The sequence below is a fragment of the Trichoplax adhaerens genome, genomic scaffold, assembly GCF_000150275.1.
Source record: "Trichoplax adhaerens TRIADscaffold_5 genomic scaffold, whole genome shotgun sequence".
In the NCBI taxonomy this organism is placed as follows: domain Eukaryota; kingdom Metazoa; phylum Placozoa; class Uniplacotomia; order Trichoplacea; family Trichoplacidae; genus Trichoplax; species Trichoplax adhaerens.
In genome coordinates, this window is record NW_002060947.1 from 1,630,046 (window position 1) to 1,651,650 (window position 21,605).

General features: G+C 32.9%; 2 protein-coding genes across 2 annotated transcripts; both read right to left on the reverse strand.

Moving 5' to 3' along the window:
* Positions 1–12,383: 12,383 nt before the first annotated feature.
* TRIADDRAFT_35982 (uncharacterized protein) lies at positions 12,384–13,863 on the reverse strand. The gene is made up of 2 exons (XM_002112751.1): positions 13,125–13,863; positions 12,384–12,931 (listed from the first exon to the last, which is right to left on the reverse strand). Exons 1-2 carry the CDS (start codon positions 13,846–13,848, stop codon positions 12,708–12,710), a joined length of 948 nt encoding a protein of 315 aa, XP_002112787.1. The 5' UTR covers positions 13,849–13,863; the 3' UTR covers positions 12,384–12,707.
* A 2,105-nt stretch (positions 13,864–15,968) lies between these two features.
* TRIADDRAFT_25578 (uncharacterized protein) lies at positions 15,969–17,624 on the reverse strand (the record flags this gene model as incomplete). Its single annotated transcript, XM_002112752.1, has 4 exons — positions 15,969–16,099; positions 16,385–16,665; positions 16,949–17,028; positions 17,484–17,624. The coding sequence occupies 4 exons, from the start codon at positions 17,622–17,624 to the stop codon at positions 15,969–15,971; spliced, it is 633 nt and encodes a 210-aa protein (XP_002112788.1).
* Between the last annotated feature and the right edge of the window lie 3,981 nt (positions 17,625–21,605).

The following is a 21,605-nucleotide window of genomic DNA, read 5'->3' on the forward strand; positions in this document are numbered from 1 at the left end:
TGACTCTAAATCATATTTTTAAGTTTGTAGAATAAGAATATTTGGTAACGGAAAATTCAAGATTTTATTTTCTTATCATGTAATAGATAAAGTATTGGATCCATTTTTCATTTCGGAAAATTAGATTATGGTCTAGATTTTGAACTACTTGATAGGTCTACTCATAAATAAATAGCTATTAACTATATCCTACTGCTTAGATATACAGTATTGTAGAATATATAAAATTAAGAAATGATCATAGAATGATATTAGGATCTAATCCCAACTTGTATAAACACTATATCGGTTCTTCCTCCAATTTGCATCCTGTCCTTGATATTTAAGAGTGCTCTGATTAAGCAGATGTTAAACTGCAGGATTCGATGTTACAGGTTTGCAACTTATCGCTGCTCAATGGCTTGCATATCAGAATATAGAAAAGTGAAAATGATTATTGATTACCTTATGTAGATCTGATGTAAATTATATGGTGAAAATAGTCACTAATTACATACATGATACACTACAGGCACGAATTAAATGTATCTTCAATGACCAATTCTACCGGAAATTGTAGATGTAGCAAAAATGGTAATGAACTACTTCGCATTATATAATGCATTGGTGGATTTATGGTTACTTATTGATTAATCCTATCAGAAATTATAATATAGTAAAGATGGTTAAAGATTACGATGTGCAATAAATTATCTCAGCTGAATTATGAGGTATTGACTATTTAATGATAAAGTCTATTGAATAAACTACACGGTTCATCAGCTATACGATATATCTAATTATATACCTATATTTTCTACCTCCCCTTTGACCGAATCTAACATAATTTAATGCTATAATATAGTTTCAAGTATCAATAGAGAATAGATTAATTACTTCCTGACCGTCACTAGACGATGTATTCAACTATGCTGTAAAACCATACCGGATAATAAATATTCTGAGTAAGTGAAAAGTATCTGTAATAGCTATAAGCATTAATTATTAATTGGGAAAGATCTAACTTCTATCTATTTCAATCATCGTTATAATTTTTTTGGAAATTTAAAATCTTAAAAATACAAAATAAAGTCCTAAATGAGATCGCATCGAAAAATTTAGGTAAAACATCAATACTAGATTAAGTAGCGTCATGAAAGTAATGTCTAATATTTAATTCAAGATCAATTCAAATAGATGAAATTGCTATCTCTTAAACCATTACAATGATAATTCTGAGCAATGTAGAAATTACTGGTAATGAAGAATAAATAATAATCAGCTGCTGTATTCGTCATCCATTCAGAAATCCAAAAGTATTTATCGTATTTCTACATTTTTATTATTTCGTTAAATAGAGCTTAAAAAACAAAAGTAATTATATGTTAGAATGGAATACTTAATAAGAATATTTAGCCTCTGGTATAGCATTGCTTAAAGAAATATTACAGTGCAATATGATGTAAAATTGATCGAAACATAGACCTCTGCTAACAGTAGCTGATATAGAGTAATGTCGTTAATTTAGCGAATATGTCATTAATAGATTTTGGTCATCATTTCTGTAAGCTTGCAGAGTTTAGCTATAAATAATGATTCGAATTAAAAACAGTATTAACTTGATTCAAATATGACATCTAATGATGATTACCTTCAGCACAAAATTATGCCATAATAATATCATATTATACTATGTTCAATAGAGAACTTTGAATGAATTTAGCAAACAAATCTCGATACCAATATAATAGGATATAAACATTTGATTATATGTACAAAATTTGAATAGAATTATTAATAGCTTTCTGATTAATACTATAACAGCTGCATAACGAAAGATGTTCATTCTTTAGAGGCCTCTGAGATTGTAGTTATTATTTCAGATCCAAATAAATTCATAATTCATAGTAGTAGTCATGAATTCAAAAATCGTACCGGAGAACCATATTTTATTTCAGTAATTTCTATCTAAAAAATTATAGTATCTTAGTGTAATAAAATAGCTCAATAAATAGATTTTATGCAGTATTGAACCACATGAAGAATACTATAGCTAAGGCCATGTCATCAACACAATGATGTAAAGTAATTATGTTGTAATCCATCATAATAACTACCTAAAATGCAATCAATATCTTTATTATTAACGGTAAACTGCCAAAAACAGCATGAACAATGATAATTTTTTTGTTAGTGAATTTTTAGTTGCTATAACTACATCCAAGTAAATATATAAGGTTAGTATAATTGATAGTCGAATAATGATATTTCTATTTGAAATTAAAACATCCGGAACGGTAATCCAGTTATTAAAGTGCCACAGTATTAAAATATACAATGTACTGATGTTATGATTTTTAATTTAAATACTTTAGATAGATAGAAATATTAGTAAGACCGCATTATTGGCATCGATAAAGTGCTACAGCATGAGTATATACGCGTATATAGTACTTTTATATAAATGCCGGATGTAATATTATTCGATTATGTGACCTATAATTACTTTTTCTAAATTTTATTATAAAAATCAGATAGCAATAAAGTACAGTATATGATAAACTATTATTACATTTATTTCAATATTGGCAGAAATAAGGTAGCACATTAAATTGTTTCTGGTACAAAGAGAGTACTCTAAAACTGTAATGAACGGCACGCAGTTTCGTATAAATGGTCATGCATGCTTCCTTAACCAATTAGTACCCTGCAAAAAGTATTAATTAAATTTTTGATACATATAAAAGTAAGGTAGTATCACCAGTATAACTACTACAAACATGATCAAATACGCGTAGAGATCAAAGTTATGATATTCTTACTAGCAGATTTATTCCAAAATACTTTAATTTTTTAATTTTTTATAAGCTAATAACTTTTATGTAGGTTTTGACATAAAAACTTAACAGCAGCCGTTATAAATGTTGAAATAATTATGAATTTATCAAGACCTTCGAAAAACATGATAAGAATTGTATAAATTTTAAATTTGATTAATAAACGATGTAGTAATAGCAATAGCACTGAGAATATTCGTTAACATCGTCAGTATTACCGTATCTAATTACTATTCCTTATTGCCAACCGCAAAAGTTAAAATATTATTTTGCTGCAATGAAGATAAATTTATGGAAGGTCATTTTTCTGAAATAGAGAAAAAAACTTAGTTCATTGATATAGGCAATTTTAATCTACACGTATATCAAACAACAATGACAATGATTAGTGACTATAATTTTCATAAGAGGGACTGAGCTTTGCGCAATGCTGTGGCTTTCATTATTGCCATAGCATCTGTTCGTAAACTCCGAAACATCTAAATTTCACTATAGACATTAAAATAATGATTACCAGTTCCTGAAAATTTATCCATCTTTATACATACGAATAATCATGTAATTACTATATATATGAACGTGGCCGTATGCGAAGTCGGTCATTTTGCAAACTGCCCAGTTTGCAAAATGACCGATTTCGCATACGGTCACGTTCATATATATTATTTATAAAGGAATACGAAGGAGTAATTCTAACACGCCCCATTTTTACTATTATGTACAACATTTTATAATTTTATAGATGTTAATCGTTTATTTCATAGATTGGATATTGTAGTTTGGATGTTGTATGATCTATATCAAAGTTACTAAGAAAGAAATTAGTGTTGATAATTTCCTAGTTTGACTAAAGAATTTTCAGCAATTGATAATACAATATCAAAAAAGTTAATCGGATACCAAAAATAAGATAAAGGTAGAGGAAGCTATGAAGACTTTAATTTGTGAAGAACTATCTATGGGATAATGGTAAGGTCAAAAGACTCATTACGTTTTCGAACTGAATTAGTGTGTGGATAATCTTAGCCTTAATTAGATCGCTTATGCAACCTTAATTTATAATTTATCTTGACCTCTGAATCTTTTCATTTGTTTGTCATTGGCTCAGATTTGATCCCTATAAATCAAGCCGCCAGTTATTATAAGTTTATTAAGAATGTAATATAAAATTTTTGCCCTTTGAAACAACGTGGATAGAATTTTAATAGCGACCGCCGGTAATGTATTCCATAATTTATTTGATAACATTCTGATAAATGAGGTAACCTTAATGTAACTCGTTTTTTAAGAATAATATCCTGATCATTCATATTAAGTCTATTCATGGCAAGTTATGCCATCGACTCCTGAAGCTGAATCATCATTACTTTTAAAGTAAATCAACGACTGCACACTTGATAAAAATTTTTGCCGTATTAAAATGCGTTAAAATTTATGCTCAATCTGGCATAGTAGAATAGCATGCTGGCTATTCTACTAATATGCCTCAAATTTACTGTTAATTAACATTATGATCTGTAATTTATTTTTATTAATTAATTAGATTTACCTATAACATTACATATTAAATCTTTTATTTATTGATATCATTGTATCTCTTGGGTGATTGCAATACGCTATTTATTTCGACTAGTCGTTGAATAATAATATAATCAGACAATTGTAAGACCTGAAAGGACTTTTAATTTGAGACCGTCTTGAATGTTTCATAATTGTTTGTGAAGTAATATAAATGAATTAATGAAATTTCGGGTTTTAGATGTCATTTTGCTGCTTATGTAACATGCGTTCACCTTATATTTAGATAACGATTAATAACTAATCAATTTATTCCTGAACTTAAAAAATCTTTAATTTTAATTGTTCTTACATTGGCTAATAATGTGCAGGTAGCTATAAATTGAATATCGCCAACTGTAGGTGAAATAATTACGTAAAAATTGCATATTAATACCTTGAAATTACTATCAATAAAATTGTTCACAAACATTGGCTGTTGTAATTAAAATAATTGATTCGCTAATACTTTATAATATTATAATTAATTTGAAAGGGTTCAAAGCAGCTAACAAATATTATTATGATAATTAAATACTGTACCTATAGAATCTAGCTGAATAGATTTGATGACGCAATTTAAAGTAATTCTGTATTCATACGCGATCTATCATCATAGCTCATTTAAACCGTCATCTACTCTATGTAAGATTAATAACTATCGAAAAGATATTAGGTATAGTATCAAAAATAGTGTTAATCTGGTGTAATCTAAGAAAGCTATACTAATCTCTATCCATATGTTACTGAATATATCATTTATATACGTGACCCCTTATACGATGGGTTAGAAGCCCGTCAATGATCTATTTATATTAATACATCTCCCTTTTGTTATTTATTTTGCTTATTGCTTTCCTTATCTTTCTCGGCCAACTATGATATGATCGAAATAAAATGAAGTGAAGATGGTTAAAAAAAACTATTAATTATAAACACCGCTATTATTTATTTACAGTTAGTTAATCATTGCTTTTAGGAATCACATTATAAGAGGAAAAATAAACGTTTACATAGAATAAAAAATGATAGCTAATAACAGTATCGATCGAACACGACAGTTTCAGATGATTTTTTTATTTGGCCTGACTCTACCCTGTAATTTGGTCTTAATTCTAGTCAATATTAGCATAAGCGCTGCAATCTTTCAACTATCATTATTTCGACATCGAATTTATTGCTTTACTGTGAGTATCATGTTTTCAGATATAGTAAATGCAATCTTTGCTATTGCTAACGTGACGGTAAATGCTTTAACTATAAATCGTACAAATACATTGCAATTAGAAAAGATTTCATGCAAAATTATTCATGCCATATTTTGGTCATCCTATTGCGTATCAATATTCTCGTTTACTGTCATCGCTGTTGAACGTTATTTAATAATACGAGGAGCTGATCATGACTTTGAAGGATCGCACAGCAGTAGAGGTGTTAATGTTAGTAATAATGATACCCTGATTATACAATTATGTCTTGTGTGGTTTCTTTCAATGCTAATAGGTGGTTTATGTGTACCACTTGTAAGTTATAATCCTTTTTCACTTTATGCTCGCTGTGATTATATTGCAATCGAAGGATATTATACCACAATCTACTTTACAACGCTTGCTATCGTATTTTGCTTACTTCCCATTAGCATTATATTGTATTGCTATGTCTATATCTTTGTTAAAATTTCAACACCATCCAGAAATTGGCTAGCTTTGAATACTTTAAGACTTAATCGTTATTCTCGCCGATATCATCTTATACGATTACCATTTGCAACTACCGTTATTTTTGTAGTGTTGATAATTCCTTTGATAATCATTATACCTATAGCAACAACTGCTGGACAAAGCCTTCGTCAATTTGCGAATAGTCATGCTACGAAAGAGCTCGCACTAGCTACAGCGCATTTAATGTTTTATTCAGCACCTGCTGTTAATCCAGTGGTAATTTTAATTACCAACAAACGCATACGTCGCAAGGTTAAAGAAGGTTTTTCAATCCTTAAATGCAAATCTGCCAGGCATATTCGTAGAGTAGAACCTGTCTAAATCATAAATTATGAGTGATGGATAAAAATCTGCCAACGAAATGGCTGTATCTTTATTCTATGTTGCTAAATTGATTTCGAGTAAAATTTCTGCTACAATTATGGAAATCCGATCGATAGACATGATATCCATATCGTATACTAAAAATAATATTATAGGCTAAATGTATAAAATAATATTAATTTATACTGTACGTATACATGTTTGTCCATGTCGTCGATGGGTAACATTTAGTTAATGTCAAGAGCTTTATGAAGGATCTTAGTTGATTTTCTAAGGGTTATGCATAGATGATGAATTTATCTTTTTAAAATCTTCAATTATTGTAAAGCATCCTGGTTAATTTAACATTCCACAATCTTTCACTACTCTTAAAAATTTCTTTGCTATCATTCGTAACAGATTATATATCGGAATATATTTTTCAAATTAAAGCCCAATAAAGCAATAATCAAACATATGAGAATATTCTGTAAATAATTTTTTTTCCAATTACAATCTCTGATATTCTTGCGTGTGTATTCATAATTAATAGCTACTATTGTGACTAGGCACATAATAGATTGGAATGGAAAAGTTGTGGTTGCTAACGACTACGTAGACCAAATTTCATCAATTTAATTAGTTGACAAGAAATTTGATTTTACTAATGGCCTCTAAAGGGCAGCATAGATGTACTGCTTATCTGGATAGCTTACCATATGATCATGAGTCACTAGAAAAATAGGTTCTCTTTTAGAGGCTCAGGCTATTAATGATATGCCTGTCATATAATATTGATATAATTGTTGTATATTATTTAAAATATACCCTTCACTCTTAGTAATTTATGAAATTTCCACATTTATGCTAATATTTACTACGAAAAGCTAACATGACTGTTACTTTTGGTGTAAGACATTCTTTATTTCGTAGACACGTTAAAATTTTCCTATTTTTGCTTTCGTAAGATACTAGTACAAACTCACGTCGCTTTGCTGACGGTTTACGTTAATGTACTTATTTGTTAATAATTAACAGATAGTATTACCATTCGACATTATATATCCCGGTAATAGCCAGGCACTACTATATTCACAGCTATGCTTGTAGAATGCTACTTTTCAATAATGCATTGACGGATGAAATGCTATATTAAGATTAGTTCATGGTCCAAAGCACATTATGATAACTAATGTACGGTGATGGACATACCAAATTAAGATTAGCAGGTACTGTAAAAACGATATCGATAGTGCGGTACAATATCCTTAGTACTGCGGTCAATTCTACACCCATTATGATAATGTGTCTAAGGATCGCTTACTCTGTTAATAAAACCGCTATAAGAAAATGGAACAATCAAAATGGCCGTGCCAGAAAACTCTATAAAAAAGATTTTTATGTTTATTCAATTTTCATCAGAGTACCTTATCCAAAATTTAGCCTCTTTAATAAAATAAATAAAAAATGCCACCCATTCACCCTTTTAAACGAGCAGCGCGGGGTATTCATACTACTGTTCGATGACTGATTATGGGTTCATTTTAATAGGTCAGTATAAGATTCTTCAGTACTTTTTACCTCAAGATTTCTTCATGTAAAACCAATAGCTCTAAGATTTTTAATGGTATTTTGGCTTCTAGATTTACTATAGAGTAGAGAATTCTTTGTTTTAATATATAATAAAATGGATTCTTCTTTTTTATTTCAGTACTATAGGCGCGTATATACTATACATAATTACTGCATCGAAGTTTTTTGATTTTTTACTGACTTGTGTGAATACTATTACATTTCTAACAATATGATACTGGCTGGAAAATTTTGGAATTGAATTGCCTATTCTATATTTTATGAGCATTTTACCTTAGAAATATCGATTACAATACTTAATAATGGATCACAATAGAATTTATCTCGATTGAATAATATTCAAAAGTTGAAAAGCAATCAGCTTTGTTTTATTCTATTGGTGTCCAATTTACTCTTCGAAAGTTAATTTTTGATTTGAAAGGATGATGCAATAAAAAAAGATCATTTAATAAAGGAAAAAATTCATTTCACTATTTAAGATGAATATTATTGATATAAGATTGAAATAATATTATTATTTCATTCATTTCCAACGTAAGAGATACTCAAAAATCGTCGAAATCGGATTGCTTGATATTTATCAAGAGATCAAAGTGTCATGGATGGCTATTAAATATGTTCATTATTCATTGACTTTGGTAGTTTTTGCTCTCATTTTATGAGGAATTGCTACCAGTTTTTTCCTTTGTCACAATAGTCATGCACTTCATTTTGTTCTGCTAGCATTAGACTTAGCTTCATAATTTTAACTATAAGGGTCATAGATCGCGGTTATACAAAAATTTCATTAAAAAAGAATTAAAAAGGAGTTCTTCAATGTCTTTATTACAAGTCTTAGCTGTTATTTGCACCCAAATTATAATCATGATGCTCTTTCGGTCAATTTTGAATAATGGAAAGTACTGCCATAATAAATAAAGTACTTCTATGGAACTTATCTAATTGATTACCTAGTCAAATTGCAATCTATTAATAAATATAAAATTGATTCATAATTGCTTTAGTGAAATTTTTTGTTCTCGATCTCTTTATTGGGAAGAATAAAGTTGCTACCGTCAGCGTTATTGTCTAGAGAACTTGACAACTTGTCCATCAACTATTAACGGTATGAATTCTTGTGCAAAATAAGAAATAAAAATAAAATAATAATGTTGCTACGATAAGAATTTACTAGATTGTTATTTGTAAGATTATACGATCACACACTAGCACAGGGACCTTAATTATTAACTTAGTTTATTTTTGGTAGTTCAATAAGACAAATCTTGAAGGCAGTTTATAATCATAGAAGTAATAGAGCTCAACGTGATATACTGTTTAAAGCTGTATGATATGGGTTCATTTCAATAGGTCAGTATAAGATTCTTATAGCACTTTTTACCTCAAGAAGGCAGTTTATAATTATAGAAGTAATAGAGCTCAACGTGATATACTGTTTAAAGCTGTATGATATGGGTTCATTTCAATAGTTCAGTATAAGATTCTTACAGCACTTTTTACCTCAAGATTTCTTCATGTAAAACGAATAGCTCTAAGGTAGTCATTTCTGCAGAGTACTAGTTTTTAAAATAGTATTCATTATATCGCTAAGGGTGGATACTGGGCCTTTCAATTTTGATTTGATGTAATACTCTAATGAAAATTGAATAAGCATAGAATCTTTATAGAGTTTTCTACACAGCCCTTTTGATTGTTACATTTTCTTATAACGGTTGTTATCGACAGAGCTAGCGATCCTTAGACACATTATCATGATTGGTATACAATTGGCCACAATACTAAGGACATTGGACCGCATTGTCGATATCTTATAGTACGTCTTAGACACATTATCATGATTGGTATAGAATTATAGAATTAAAATTGACCGCAGTACTAAGGACATTGCACCGCACTATCGATATCTTTTTTACCGTCCCTGCTAATCTTAACTTGGTATGTCCATCACCGTACATTAGTTATCATAATGTGCTTTGGACCATGAACTAATCTTAATATAGCATTTCATTCGTTAATGCATTATTGAAAAGTAGTATTCTACAAGCATAGCTGTGAATATAGTAGTGCCTGGCTATTACCGGGATATATATATAATATCGAATGGTAATACTATCTGTTAATTATTAAGAAATGGGTTTGCTCTAATTCGATATTATGACTAATAACTCCGGCTACAATTTATAATATCCATGGATGATTGAATATTGAATAGAATGATGAATTTCGTAACGATTGATTTTGGATTATGATGATTATTACTTTTACTATGACTAGGAAGGTATTTCAAAGATAAAATAGCAGGGGCAATACCTAAGTAAGAAGTATTGTGATAGAGAAATTGTTCAAGCAGACTAGGGAGTACAATACAAAGATTAAAAGTGATTTTGTTTAATCCTTATTTTTTGAATAAAGGACATCAGGTGTAACTATTTCCAAAATAATTAAAAAAATATTACCAATTTATTATATTTTAGTTATATTATCCGTTATAAATCAAAATAATAAGTAATGAAGAATAATAGTTGTATCTCACCGTATTAAATAAAAGGCAACAACTCAATCCATTTCTACACCCATTTTTGCTTGGAATCTAAAGCGTCAAGTTGATGACCATCTTTATTCTATAGAAATTTTAATGGACAATTGACTGAAATTACAATTGAGCATTTAGGGATCTGGAAGTTATCGTACTGAATCCCTCCCATTCTTCTTGAATGTATTCGATAATTGATAAGTGAATAGTCAAGGCATAATGACTTAATTCCATATCCAGTCATGAATAGATTGGCGTCGAATAGGTTCCCATGAATTATTAAAATCTCTCACATGTCTCAATCATGCTTTTCATCAAGTCTATACCATTAAAGTAGTGGTAGCAGTTCAAGTCATGACATCTAATTCCTGTCTAGACTATAGATGAGTTATTTTACATCAGATCTACATCTCAAGGAAACGTTCAGATATCTAATATACGCGCACTTGAAAATTGGACTGGTTGCTAGTAGTTATGGATATCTTCATACATATGTTTATACTCAACTTTATGTCTACCATTAACAAAAAGGACTTTAGGCCTTTTGAGCTTTCAATATAGGATAACATTGGCAGATAAACGGATGCAATACTAAATCCAGAATCTCCGTTATTCTATGTTAGAAAGTACTGTTTTGAAAGCTCATGATGCCTAAAGTCCTTTTTGCCACTGTAATATTAATAACAAACATCAAAGTGGGCTTGAACATATGTATAAACATATCCATTACCATTGCAACGAATTCAGTTTTCAAGTATCATCGATGTCTGACAGTTGCCTTTTGATGCAAGACAATGATGAGATTGATTGGCGTTGAAATCAATACATGAATTATATTGACTATAGCTGTCTAGCAATGCAAATCAGCACTATTAATAGAATAGTAGGAGCTTTGAAGAGAATAATCAATTAATCCATAATTGCCATTTTTGATCTCTGTTAGTGTTGAAATGTCGTCAATATTTTCTATACAATTTGACAGATGGGTATTTGTCATGGATGTTTGGTTGAGCGTATTCATGTCTAGAGAATAGGTTATTGTAGAATGGTAATTGGCTAAAGCGATCAACTCTGCGTTGATGACGACTTTCAATTTATACGAAAATTTCAATATGATCATTCTGTATTAGTGATTGATTGATTGTATGGCAATACGAGTAAGGATTAGAATAAAGTCATGAAAGATGGAAAATAGCAACTGGAATGATCACGTCAATAATATCTATTTAATAATTGAAGGATGTGAATTCTACTATCTCAATCAAAGGCAAATTAATTGCTCGCTTCATTGATTTCCATAATTCAAATCAGCTGTTATAATATATTCACCGATTGTCTGTATAGTTATAGAATGATCAAGTATTGAGAATGACATTAGGTAGGTGAAAAATTGATAACATCGCCATAAAGAAGGAAAACATGCAAAAATGACTATTAAAACAAATCTAGTTTATTGCTTTATTGACTGTAAGATGAGATAGACGCATATGATGTTGAATTGTATATTACAGTATTTTTCAACGTCATTTCCACCAACTTTCCATCTGATTCATTTTTGTTGGATAACAAGTGTAGATTGGATAATCGCTTAGTGGAAAGATATATAGTACGGTATATAAGTAAGAGTGCCTACTGCCTAGCGTTTGAAAGGGAGGCGCCTATGCAAATTTCAATAGTGCTGTAGTACTCTATTTTGATTAATTAAACAAAGTTTTATTGATTGATAAAATTCACGTGGAGAATTCGCAGCAGCATATGAATAAATTTTTCTATTCTATTTAGATCATGAAAATGATATACTTTTATTGTACACATACATGTACAGCCAATAGTAAAATTTTGGATCATGAAAATGATATACTTTTATTGTACACATGTACAGCCAATAGTAAAATTTTGACTGTACAGAGAGAGAGAGAGAAAAAAAAAATAGCAACAGTAAACAGTGCATGAGTTTTTGTCAAAGAGAGAAGAATTTATAAAGTGCAGTCTATGTGCATTTTTAACAGGAACTATCTATGAACTTGGAATAGTATTGTCATAGACTAGATACAAAACATCCTTTCATTCTACTATCATGAATACCAATGATTACTTTTAACTTTTTACATGTCGAACTTTGAAACAATGCTCAAGAATCATAGTGAAACGTTTGAATGGACAAATAAATACATGAATACTGGCTTAAATAGCTCGACAAGGTGCAGGAAATTGTCCACTGATGTACAAAATGTGATCACTAATGAACGACGGAAGATAGGCCATTAAGGATAGTATATTGGCTTCCAAACCTACCAGATATCGTTCACGAGGTTTAGGGGAGAATAAGGCATTTTTGATAGCTTTGGTTACTTTAGCGATATTATTGGAAGCACGGGATCGATTGAATTCAGTTATTTTCTTGACACCTAAATGAGAAAGAGACGACGAAGATTGTTTTCGATTCAATTCAATCATAAACTCAATTGTATCCAATTGGTTTGAAGTATTTTAATAGTAATGCATGATGGAGAATAGATTCTTTTATGCATTGGTATACAGTACATGTATTGTAATCTAAAGTACTGGCAGTGATTGATGATAGCAAGAACGATTGATTACCTTCTTTTGCAAAATGGTCGCCATAATCTTGACGTATTGTGCTATTACAGTTATGATAAAGTTGTAGGAATTCATCTTCTAAATTATCTAATATATGAGTCTTGAAAAAACCAGGTTCAATAATGTGTACCGATACATTGAATAGTTTCATTTCTCGGCGTAATGAATCGGAGAAGGCTTCGACAGCAAATTTGGACATGCTGTAAGATGCAGAATAAGGCACACTAAATCTGCCTAGCATACTCGCCAAGTTGACAATTCTTCCTTGATCGATTTTAATCAACGGTAGCATTGCTTTGGTCATTTCAACCATACCAAAAACATTAACATTGAAAATTTGTCTCAATTTGGATAGTGGTGTCCATTCGATAGCCCCTGTGGATGCGATACCAGCATTATTGACCATACCCCATAAGCCTTTCCCCATAGGTAAGTGTTTTCCAACGAGATCGACAGCACGATGAATATCATCACTGTTGGTCACATCGACTATGATAGGATAAAGACGATTACTACATATGCTTGTTAAATCTTCTACACCTCGTTTAGTTAAGCAACAAGCAATAATATTGCAACCACATAGATCTAATTCAATGGATAACTTTCGGCCGAATCCGCTATCACAACCTGTAATAAGAACATATTTATCGTCCAAGTTTTTGATTTGAGGTCGAGGTGACCAATAGATGATGGCTGCAACAACAAATAAAATCAGGCCTAACATGGCCAGTACTACCCATTCATTCATGGTAAAGAGGAATGATTGACTTTTTTTAGCTATGATTTGTCAACTAGAATAACCTTATGTAGTGTAGAGAGCCCAATCCAGGGCTGCACACTGCATCATCACGCCAACTTGCTGGACGCCATTCCACAGTCTATCGAGTATGAGGACAAAAGGTGATTGAAGGAAGTCAGCGTTCTGGTGATGCTTCCCAATGGATTTCAGTGTATGATACAGTAGATTGTATGCTATACAAGTCCTCTACAATGTGGCGCAGCTATTATATCGTATGGGTTCGCTTTTGTTGCGCTAATACTAGAATAGTAAAAGCTACCCTTATTAAGGACTAAAAGCATTTCCAGTAGTTCTTGCTACAGTATAGCAAGCGATGAGCGAGAGATTGGCTAATAATATCACTGTCCACCGTGCTTATTTTGTTTTCAGATGTAGAAAATGGCAAAAAATATTGCTGAAACGAACGTAAATATACTGCACTTTATGTAGCTCGAGTCTGTCCAATGTCCACGCAAGAACAGTCAAAGCACAGAATGATAATAATTATTAATTATTATGAATTATTATGTGTTGGACTTTGCCACAGTACTGTACAGTGTACACTATACTACAGTATGTACAACCAACATGATAACAGGGCCGTGCATAAAAATTATCACTTCTGTCCTAGAAGGACAGCACCTCTTTCTACGGTAGAGGTGATAACTTTTATGCAACGGGGGACAATTTTGATGGAGTCAGTCCCTGTTAATAGCCACTTAACCATGGCTGAAAATAAGCCCACACCAACCTAATTTAGAGTCCTGGTGAGCAATTGTAGATGTACAGAACAGTTAAAATGACCAGAGAAACCAGGGTTAGCCTTCTCATTTTTAGACAACGAAAGTCGTTGATAGTCCTTCTCTCTTTCATGTAGAACTGTAGTTTAGCAGTCCCTGGTATTACTTATATCCCAGTCCATGCAGTCAGTGTATGTAATGGACGTTGCCACAGTGCACTGTACTACAATATGCGCAAACAACATGATAACAGTGCCGTGCATAAAAATTGTCACTTCAGTCCTAGAAGGACAACATCTCTTTCTACGGCAGGAGTGATAACTCTTTTTATGCAACAGGGGACAATTTTGAGTTAGTCTCTGTTAATAGCCACTTAACCATGACTGAAAATAAGCCCACACCAACCCAATCTAGAGTCTTGATGTGCAATGATAGATGTAGAGAACAGTGATAATGACCAGAGAAACCAGAGAAAAGGTTAATTAGCCATCACATTTTTAGACAACGAAAGTCGTTGACTGCCCTTCTCTCTTCATTTAGTACTGTAGTTTAGCAGTCCCTGGTATATCCTAGTCCATGCAGTCTGTACAAACAGATTTATACCAGAGGTTACTAAATATGATATAGAATAGCTGTAAGTGTTAGTTTAGGAAGGCTTACTATAGACTCTGCAGACACCCTGTGCTATAATCTACCGTCGACGGTATAAAAGCCGAGGAGTTTTTAAGGGAGAGGGTGGTTGGAGGTGTAGACACCCTATGCTATAATCCACCGTCGATGGCATAAAAGCCGGGAGTTTTAAGGGAGAGAGTGGTTGGAGGTGTAGAAGGTACTTCAGAGGAATATTCTCTAGCTGAGGCGGGAGCCTTTCTCTGCCACCGTACTTTGCCAACGTTGTCTACATTGTATAGGGTCCAGCAGGTATTCGTGGACTGAATTGTTGGATCAACATCAATGTATCACTCCCCTACATTCCATGTATAAAGTACAGTACAGTAGATTCCAATTTTATGCTTGTAATATAGCAGAGTCGTAGATTGATATTGATGCAGTATATTTGATATATTCCGAGAATTCGGGCAATATAACCAAATACCCGGGTGCAATCAATAAACCACATAAGTATAGATATGGATTGTTGCCATTCTTTATTTACGTTATACAATTCAACAGGTATTGAATCAGACGTAAAACAGAATTAGTTTTAGACGTCTGTCTTGTTGTTATTTTCAGAATATGGTAATATTGCGTGCTTCTGCAGTGATTCATCAATGTACAGTATAACAAATTATTATTAAGCAGGAGCTAGCTTTAGTTGACACTTTATTAATTTAAAAATGTAGTTTCATAATTAGTAAAACTGCCAAATTCATTGCCTAACTTGTTGGCGTGTTTAGGTCTAAATTGGCATACATTTAAGTTCAGTAATCGTTCCGCAAGTGTTTGCATCTTTAGACCTGCCAAAATTAAGTTAATCGTTAGTTTCTGTACTGTTACGCCATGCTCAATATTATATACGCGTATATCGAACACAGGCACTCTTGCACGCCTATACGTAGATTGGAGCTATTTGCTGCGCATAACATAGCATAAGTTACTTTTATGAATATGCAGATATTACAATAACTGACAAAATAGTTTTCGATTAGCAATGCCATCCAAGTATTTGGAGATTGCGCTTTAAATATTAGTGTTAGGCTTAAATACGCAGGCATAACATTATAATTGCTATCGAAACTTACCTGTACAAAGTATTATTTTGTCTTTAGTAAGGTAACGTATACTGCAAGCGGTCTTTGTAAGACACTCCTCTGTCAGAAATGGCGGATCAGCTACTACTACATCGAAGGAATTTTTACCAACAGAAGAAGGAAACTTCATCGGTTCATTGTAGTCATAGAAAATAAAATCATCGCCATATATCTCAAATCTCTTGTCGTATTCGAATATTATATATTGCACATTGTCCGGATTGAGTTCTACCAACTTTCGATACAAAGTAGGGCAACTTAAACAAGCTATACTATAAAAATAAAAACCCAAAATATTCATTATCGCTAGACATTACATTATTGATGAGTATAGTACTTGATAACGATCTTAACATTCTGATGGAATCTACGAGATTTTATTGCTGTATGTCAATCTTAGTACAAAACGTACTTACAACGTAGATAATTATAGAATTAGTAGTAGATTCTAGTGGGTTGTTGTACAGTGTGTGCCAAGTCATTATGTCGTATTCAAGACAAGAACGTTGCATACGAGTATTAGCGACAAGATAATGATAGAATCCTAATACATACCTTCCATTATTGCTCGCTTTTATCGCTTCTTTGGCTAGTGTTTCTGCAGTTTGGTTATCATACCAAAATTGGCTTAATTGCTAGATTTACAATACACGTGTTTAAATAAAGTTAGTTTAAAAATTAAAAGATTGACAGTATGCGAAATCTTTACTGTTAAGATCAATTTTTCAGTGCGATGGAAACACCTCAGTCATGACTGGGCGTCCAATAGAGTGTTATCAATTCCCTTCAATATTGAGCTATTACTATGTGGAGGATTCTAGCGTAGTCTAAGTACGAGTATTTGACAGTACGTATCATTCAAGTGCAAAGTAGGACAACATCGTTCATTACTATTACTTTTAATTTTATTTCAAAAAGCGTTGCGGTAACATGAACTTGTGGAGGTGCTAGTAGTCCATGGTAATGGATAAAGCAGAAACTTAAGTATGGTAGCAATTTGCAAAGTATGATGTACTACACCGTAGTCTTATTTGCAATAAGATTAATTCACTAAATGCATTGTACTCTTTTGCACGACCATGCTCCTTACCCAATCCTCACCAACGCAATTTTGATCTTGAGCTTGAGATTGCTCTTGGTAGAAGTCTTGTAGGGCTGCGAGAGTGTTAGCAGACAGTCTTGGGACGTCATCGTCACTATCATTGATTTGTTCAGCCTGCTGCAATGACATTATTACGGATTCACAATAGTGAAATTAATTAAAATTTTGTTCAATCTAATCCAATGGAGTACAAACACTATTAGTGTACTACATCGGATATTTATTATTATAATTATTGATATATAATTATAATTATCGGCGGCACTACTGAATAGATAGTGACTATTAGATAGCCGCTTGCTTGATCGAAATCTAATGCTCGAGCTGAGCAAGTACCAGTACTGTACTCTGTGACGTCATGACTAGTAGGTCTCGGACAAGCGGACATAAAGGACCAAATAGGCCGAAAATGTCGAAAAATAATGACTTTTACTGTAATATGGATCTTCTGATCTTGTGCATCTATTTACAATGATTCACTTTTATTCATTTTAAAAGCATTTATGACGTTATAGAAGTGCTTTTGAGCAGAACTGAAATAGTAAAATGAATAGGATTCAATGAAATATTACTTAATTTAGAAAAATAAGTCAATTATAACGAAATGTTTTGGAAAAGTTTTATCCACAACACTATGTATTAGTACTGTACTATTGCCTCAAACTGTGATTAATTGTGGAATATTGTAATTACACTTGCTATGTGCAGTAGTTTTAGATTGCACGTTTTACCGTAAGGAATTATTAAGGACTAGTTGGGTATTGGCCTATGATTCTAGTGCTCTTACTTGTACTTTAATCCATTACATATGACTGTAACTTGTAAGGATTAGTTGGAAAGTTAAAAGACTACAGCAGTCGTTTGTTATTTGTTACACGGTGATACATGAACGACCTCGATTGATACTGCCGTTGGTCGAAAATCTGTTTACAAAAAATGCAAAGTTTTTCATCGGCAATGAATTGAAATTTTATTTATGCAAACCGTACTAAGGTAGTATGAATGGAACTCGTTGAGAGTGTACAGTATAAATAAATAATTTCCCTCATTTTCAAATAAAAATTAAAAATTATTATTATTGGGGATAATTTAATTCGAAATAAACGACACGAGTATACTTGTACAATACAGTAAATCGAACCTGCTGAAGTTATGACAGCGTACAGTACTGTACAGTACTGTAGAGGTTTTTCTTTTCTTTTACAGTACAGTACTGTACAGTACATCGATCAGTTGAAGACTCGGATTCACTCCTCCTTTTGTACCGTACAGTACTGTACAGTCTCTATTGTACAGTACTGGACTGTACTGTCCTGTCCAGTAATTCACTGTGGACTGCGTCTCGTGTCATCCTGGGGACTGAACTCTAGTAACTAATCTCATGGGAGTAATAGCTGTCCTGGTAGTTAACGGCAAATTTGACTCATTCAAAGTTCGAGTTGAAAATTGAGGATAAAAATGAGCTGTTGGTGAGTACAGTGTTTAACAGAAAAATGACTGACACTATTGACAGTTCCCTGGACGATGTGGATAACCCGCGTACGGAGACGCCTGGATTTTGCTTATCCTAGATTAGGGTTGGATGTTATGCTAAACAATGAATGGCCGGCCATTGTTCAATTTGTACGAGTATAGTAGGCCAAAAGAATAATAATAATATTGATGGCTAATGGAGTACATGCTGAACTTTTAAAAACATATCGTCCATTTGAAAATGATTACCGTGGACTGTGAACAAGTGACGGACACTACCGTATACTGTATAGCATTGTTGCCGGACTTGGCGCACCCGGACAGCAACTTACTGACTAGGCTAGACTTTTCAACAGATCTTGTGTCAACCTGTATATAAACAGTCCCTATAATGTACTCTACAGTACAACACAATACTTTAGTCTGGGGACAACACTTTCATTGTTGCGCCATTGCCCATACGGGACTACATTGACACAAGTGTACAAAGCGGAGGATCGATTAATGTCGAAAATTCCATTCTCTTGTAGTTGATTAACTCTATGATGAGTCGATTGGAAGTTTTTTCCCCCTTTGTTGCAGCCAGTGAATGGGGGGCGGCAGCACTGTACTGTACAGTAGAGTCAAGTACTGTAATAAACTAGCAGTCAAACAGTACAGTACAGTACAGTAGGGTACAGTACTATCGACTGTAGGCTGTAGAGTACAGTACTGTATAGGACAGTCCTAGTCTACAGTACTATACACTGTACTGTAGACCAAGACAGTACGGTAGAAAATTGGCTGAAAAAAAAGGAATAACATCCCAAATTAAAAATTATACGACGTATGCGCATATAAAAGGTAAAGGACATTACCGATTGACAGCATTTAGTTGGCAGTGACAGTAGTAAAGCGAGAGACAAATGAGTAGAGAGATACTGTTCAATATGCATCATCCATCACAGTCTGGCGAGTCCATCAGTCAAGCATAACAAGATCGGCTCGAGTTTTCATTGATATCTCCTATACAAATCACTCTATTTGGTTGTCCTATCTTTTGATGATTGGCGAAGGATCATTTTTTAGTCATAATTCATGTCAAGAGAAAATCATAAATCGCATAGTATGTGGCCTAGGATAATTAACATTCTTACCGTAAAAAATCCAAAACCGGAGGAGAAATTAGAATTTAAGGAGTTACTGGAAGAAGACGATTTCAGTGCCACAAAGGTATGTCAACTATTCCTTTTGCCATGTTCAATTGATGCAGTGGACATGGTCGCCTGTTGTTGATTCATCATTGCAATTTTTCTCTCTCTGTCTAGTACAGAGGATGCAGATAGAATTTGATATCAGTCTTTCTTGTTGATAATCAACTTGGATGACCGATTACACCGAGTATTACAGTATCTTCGAACTTTCTCACCATCAATCATTTTTTTAGTCTACGCGTTGAATACAACAGTACTGTCTATGTACGTCCAGTACAGCAGTGGACAGTGTCCATACAGTACGTCGACATGCCTTCAACACTTTACTCACGCTCGTAGTAGACCCCACAGGCAATGAGTGGTGTGGACCAAACTGTGTTGTCATGTAGAAATAAATAATCTTCTTCGCTGCTTTCCACAACTTCCATTAAACTAGTCGAAAAGTAGATTCATATTTTGCTACGCCTCCAAGACTGACAATCTACCAAGCAATATTCATCATTGACAATAGATTATGGGACAGGCATAAAATTTCAACTTCTATTTGTCAAGCACCATTCTGAGGTGTGCCTGTTTATTGTGCTCTATTTGCTTTTCTTTTAGTGACCGTCAGCAACCTTACCTTGACTTCCACTCCGTTTACTGTACTTTATTTTCATTAGTATACAAAAAAAAAGCTTGAAAGTAAAACTTGGATCGTCTTCCTATCCAGGGATGCTTCCTCTTTTAAAGTCGTTGTACATTATGGTATAAAAATAATACAGTACAGTAGATCCCCATGACTATTCCAATGGTGAGGAGAACATTTTTTCTACCACGCACAGATTCTACACCTTTCATTTCGATCTCTATTTTTGCGATCTGGTTGTGTCCTACTCTGACCTGCAGTCAAACAACGACTGTACATAATTCGTTCATTTTCACGGAATATTGCTACAGCTTTTCCCAATGGCTAACATAGTGTTGCTAATGCCAACTTTTCTTCCACACCTACTTCATGTCCAACTTTGGCAGTCGTTGTAGTTTTTGATTGATCGATTTTATGAGAGATGTGTAGGAGTGTGTGCCTTATCAAGTACAGTGGAACGTGTAAGCAGTAAAGGATGCCGTGCTCGTGCAACAAACTCAACTGTTTATTATTGCATGAATTTACTGTTGCCGATGACGTAGAGCATCAATATTCTAGTGGGATTAATTGGTCATACACTTCTGTAGATGTTGGCACTATCCAGACGTATCCTAACGCCGCCGCTATCGGCATAGCACAGTAATGATATTCTCGGCTTGTTTTACAATCGATTCAATTGCAGAAATGAGTTGATTAGGTACAGTATACCGTATAAAGATTACTAATCTTCGTACATGCTGATACTTTTTTCAACCTTTGGCTAGGCTTTTTTGGGATTAATTTTCACTATCGCTTTTACTTCGTTAGTATCTATTT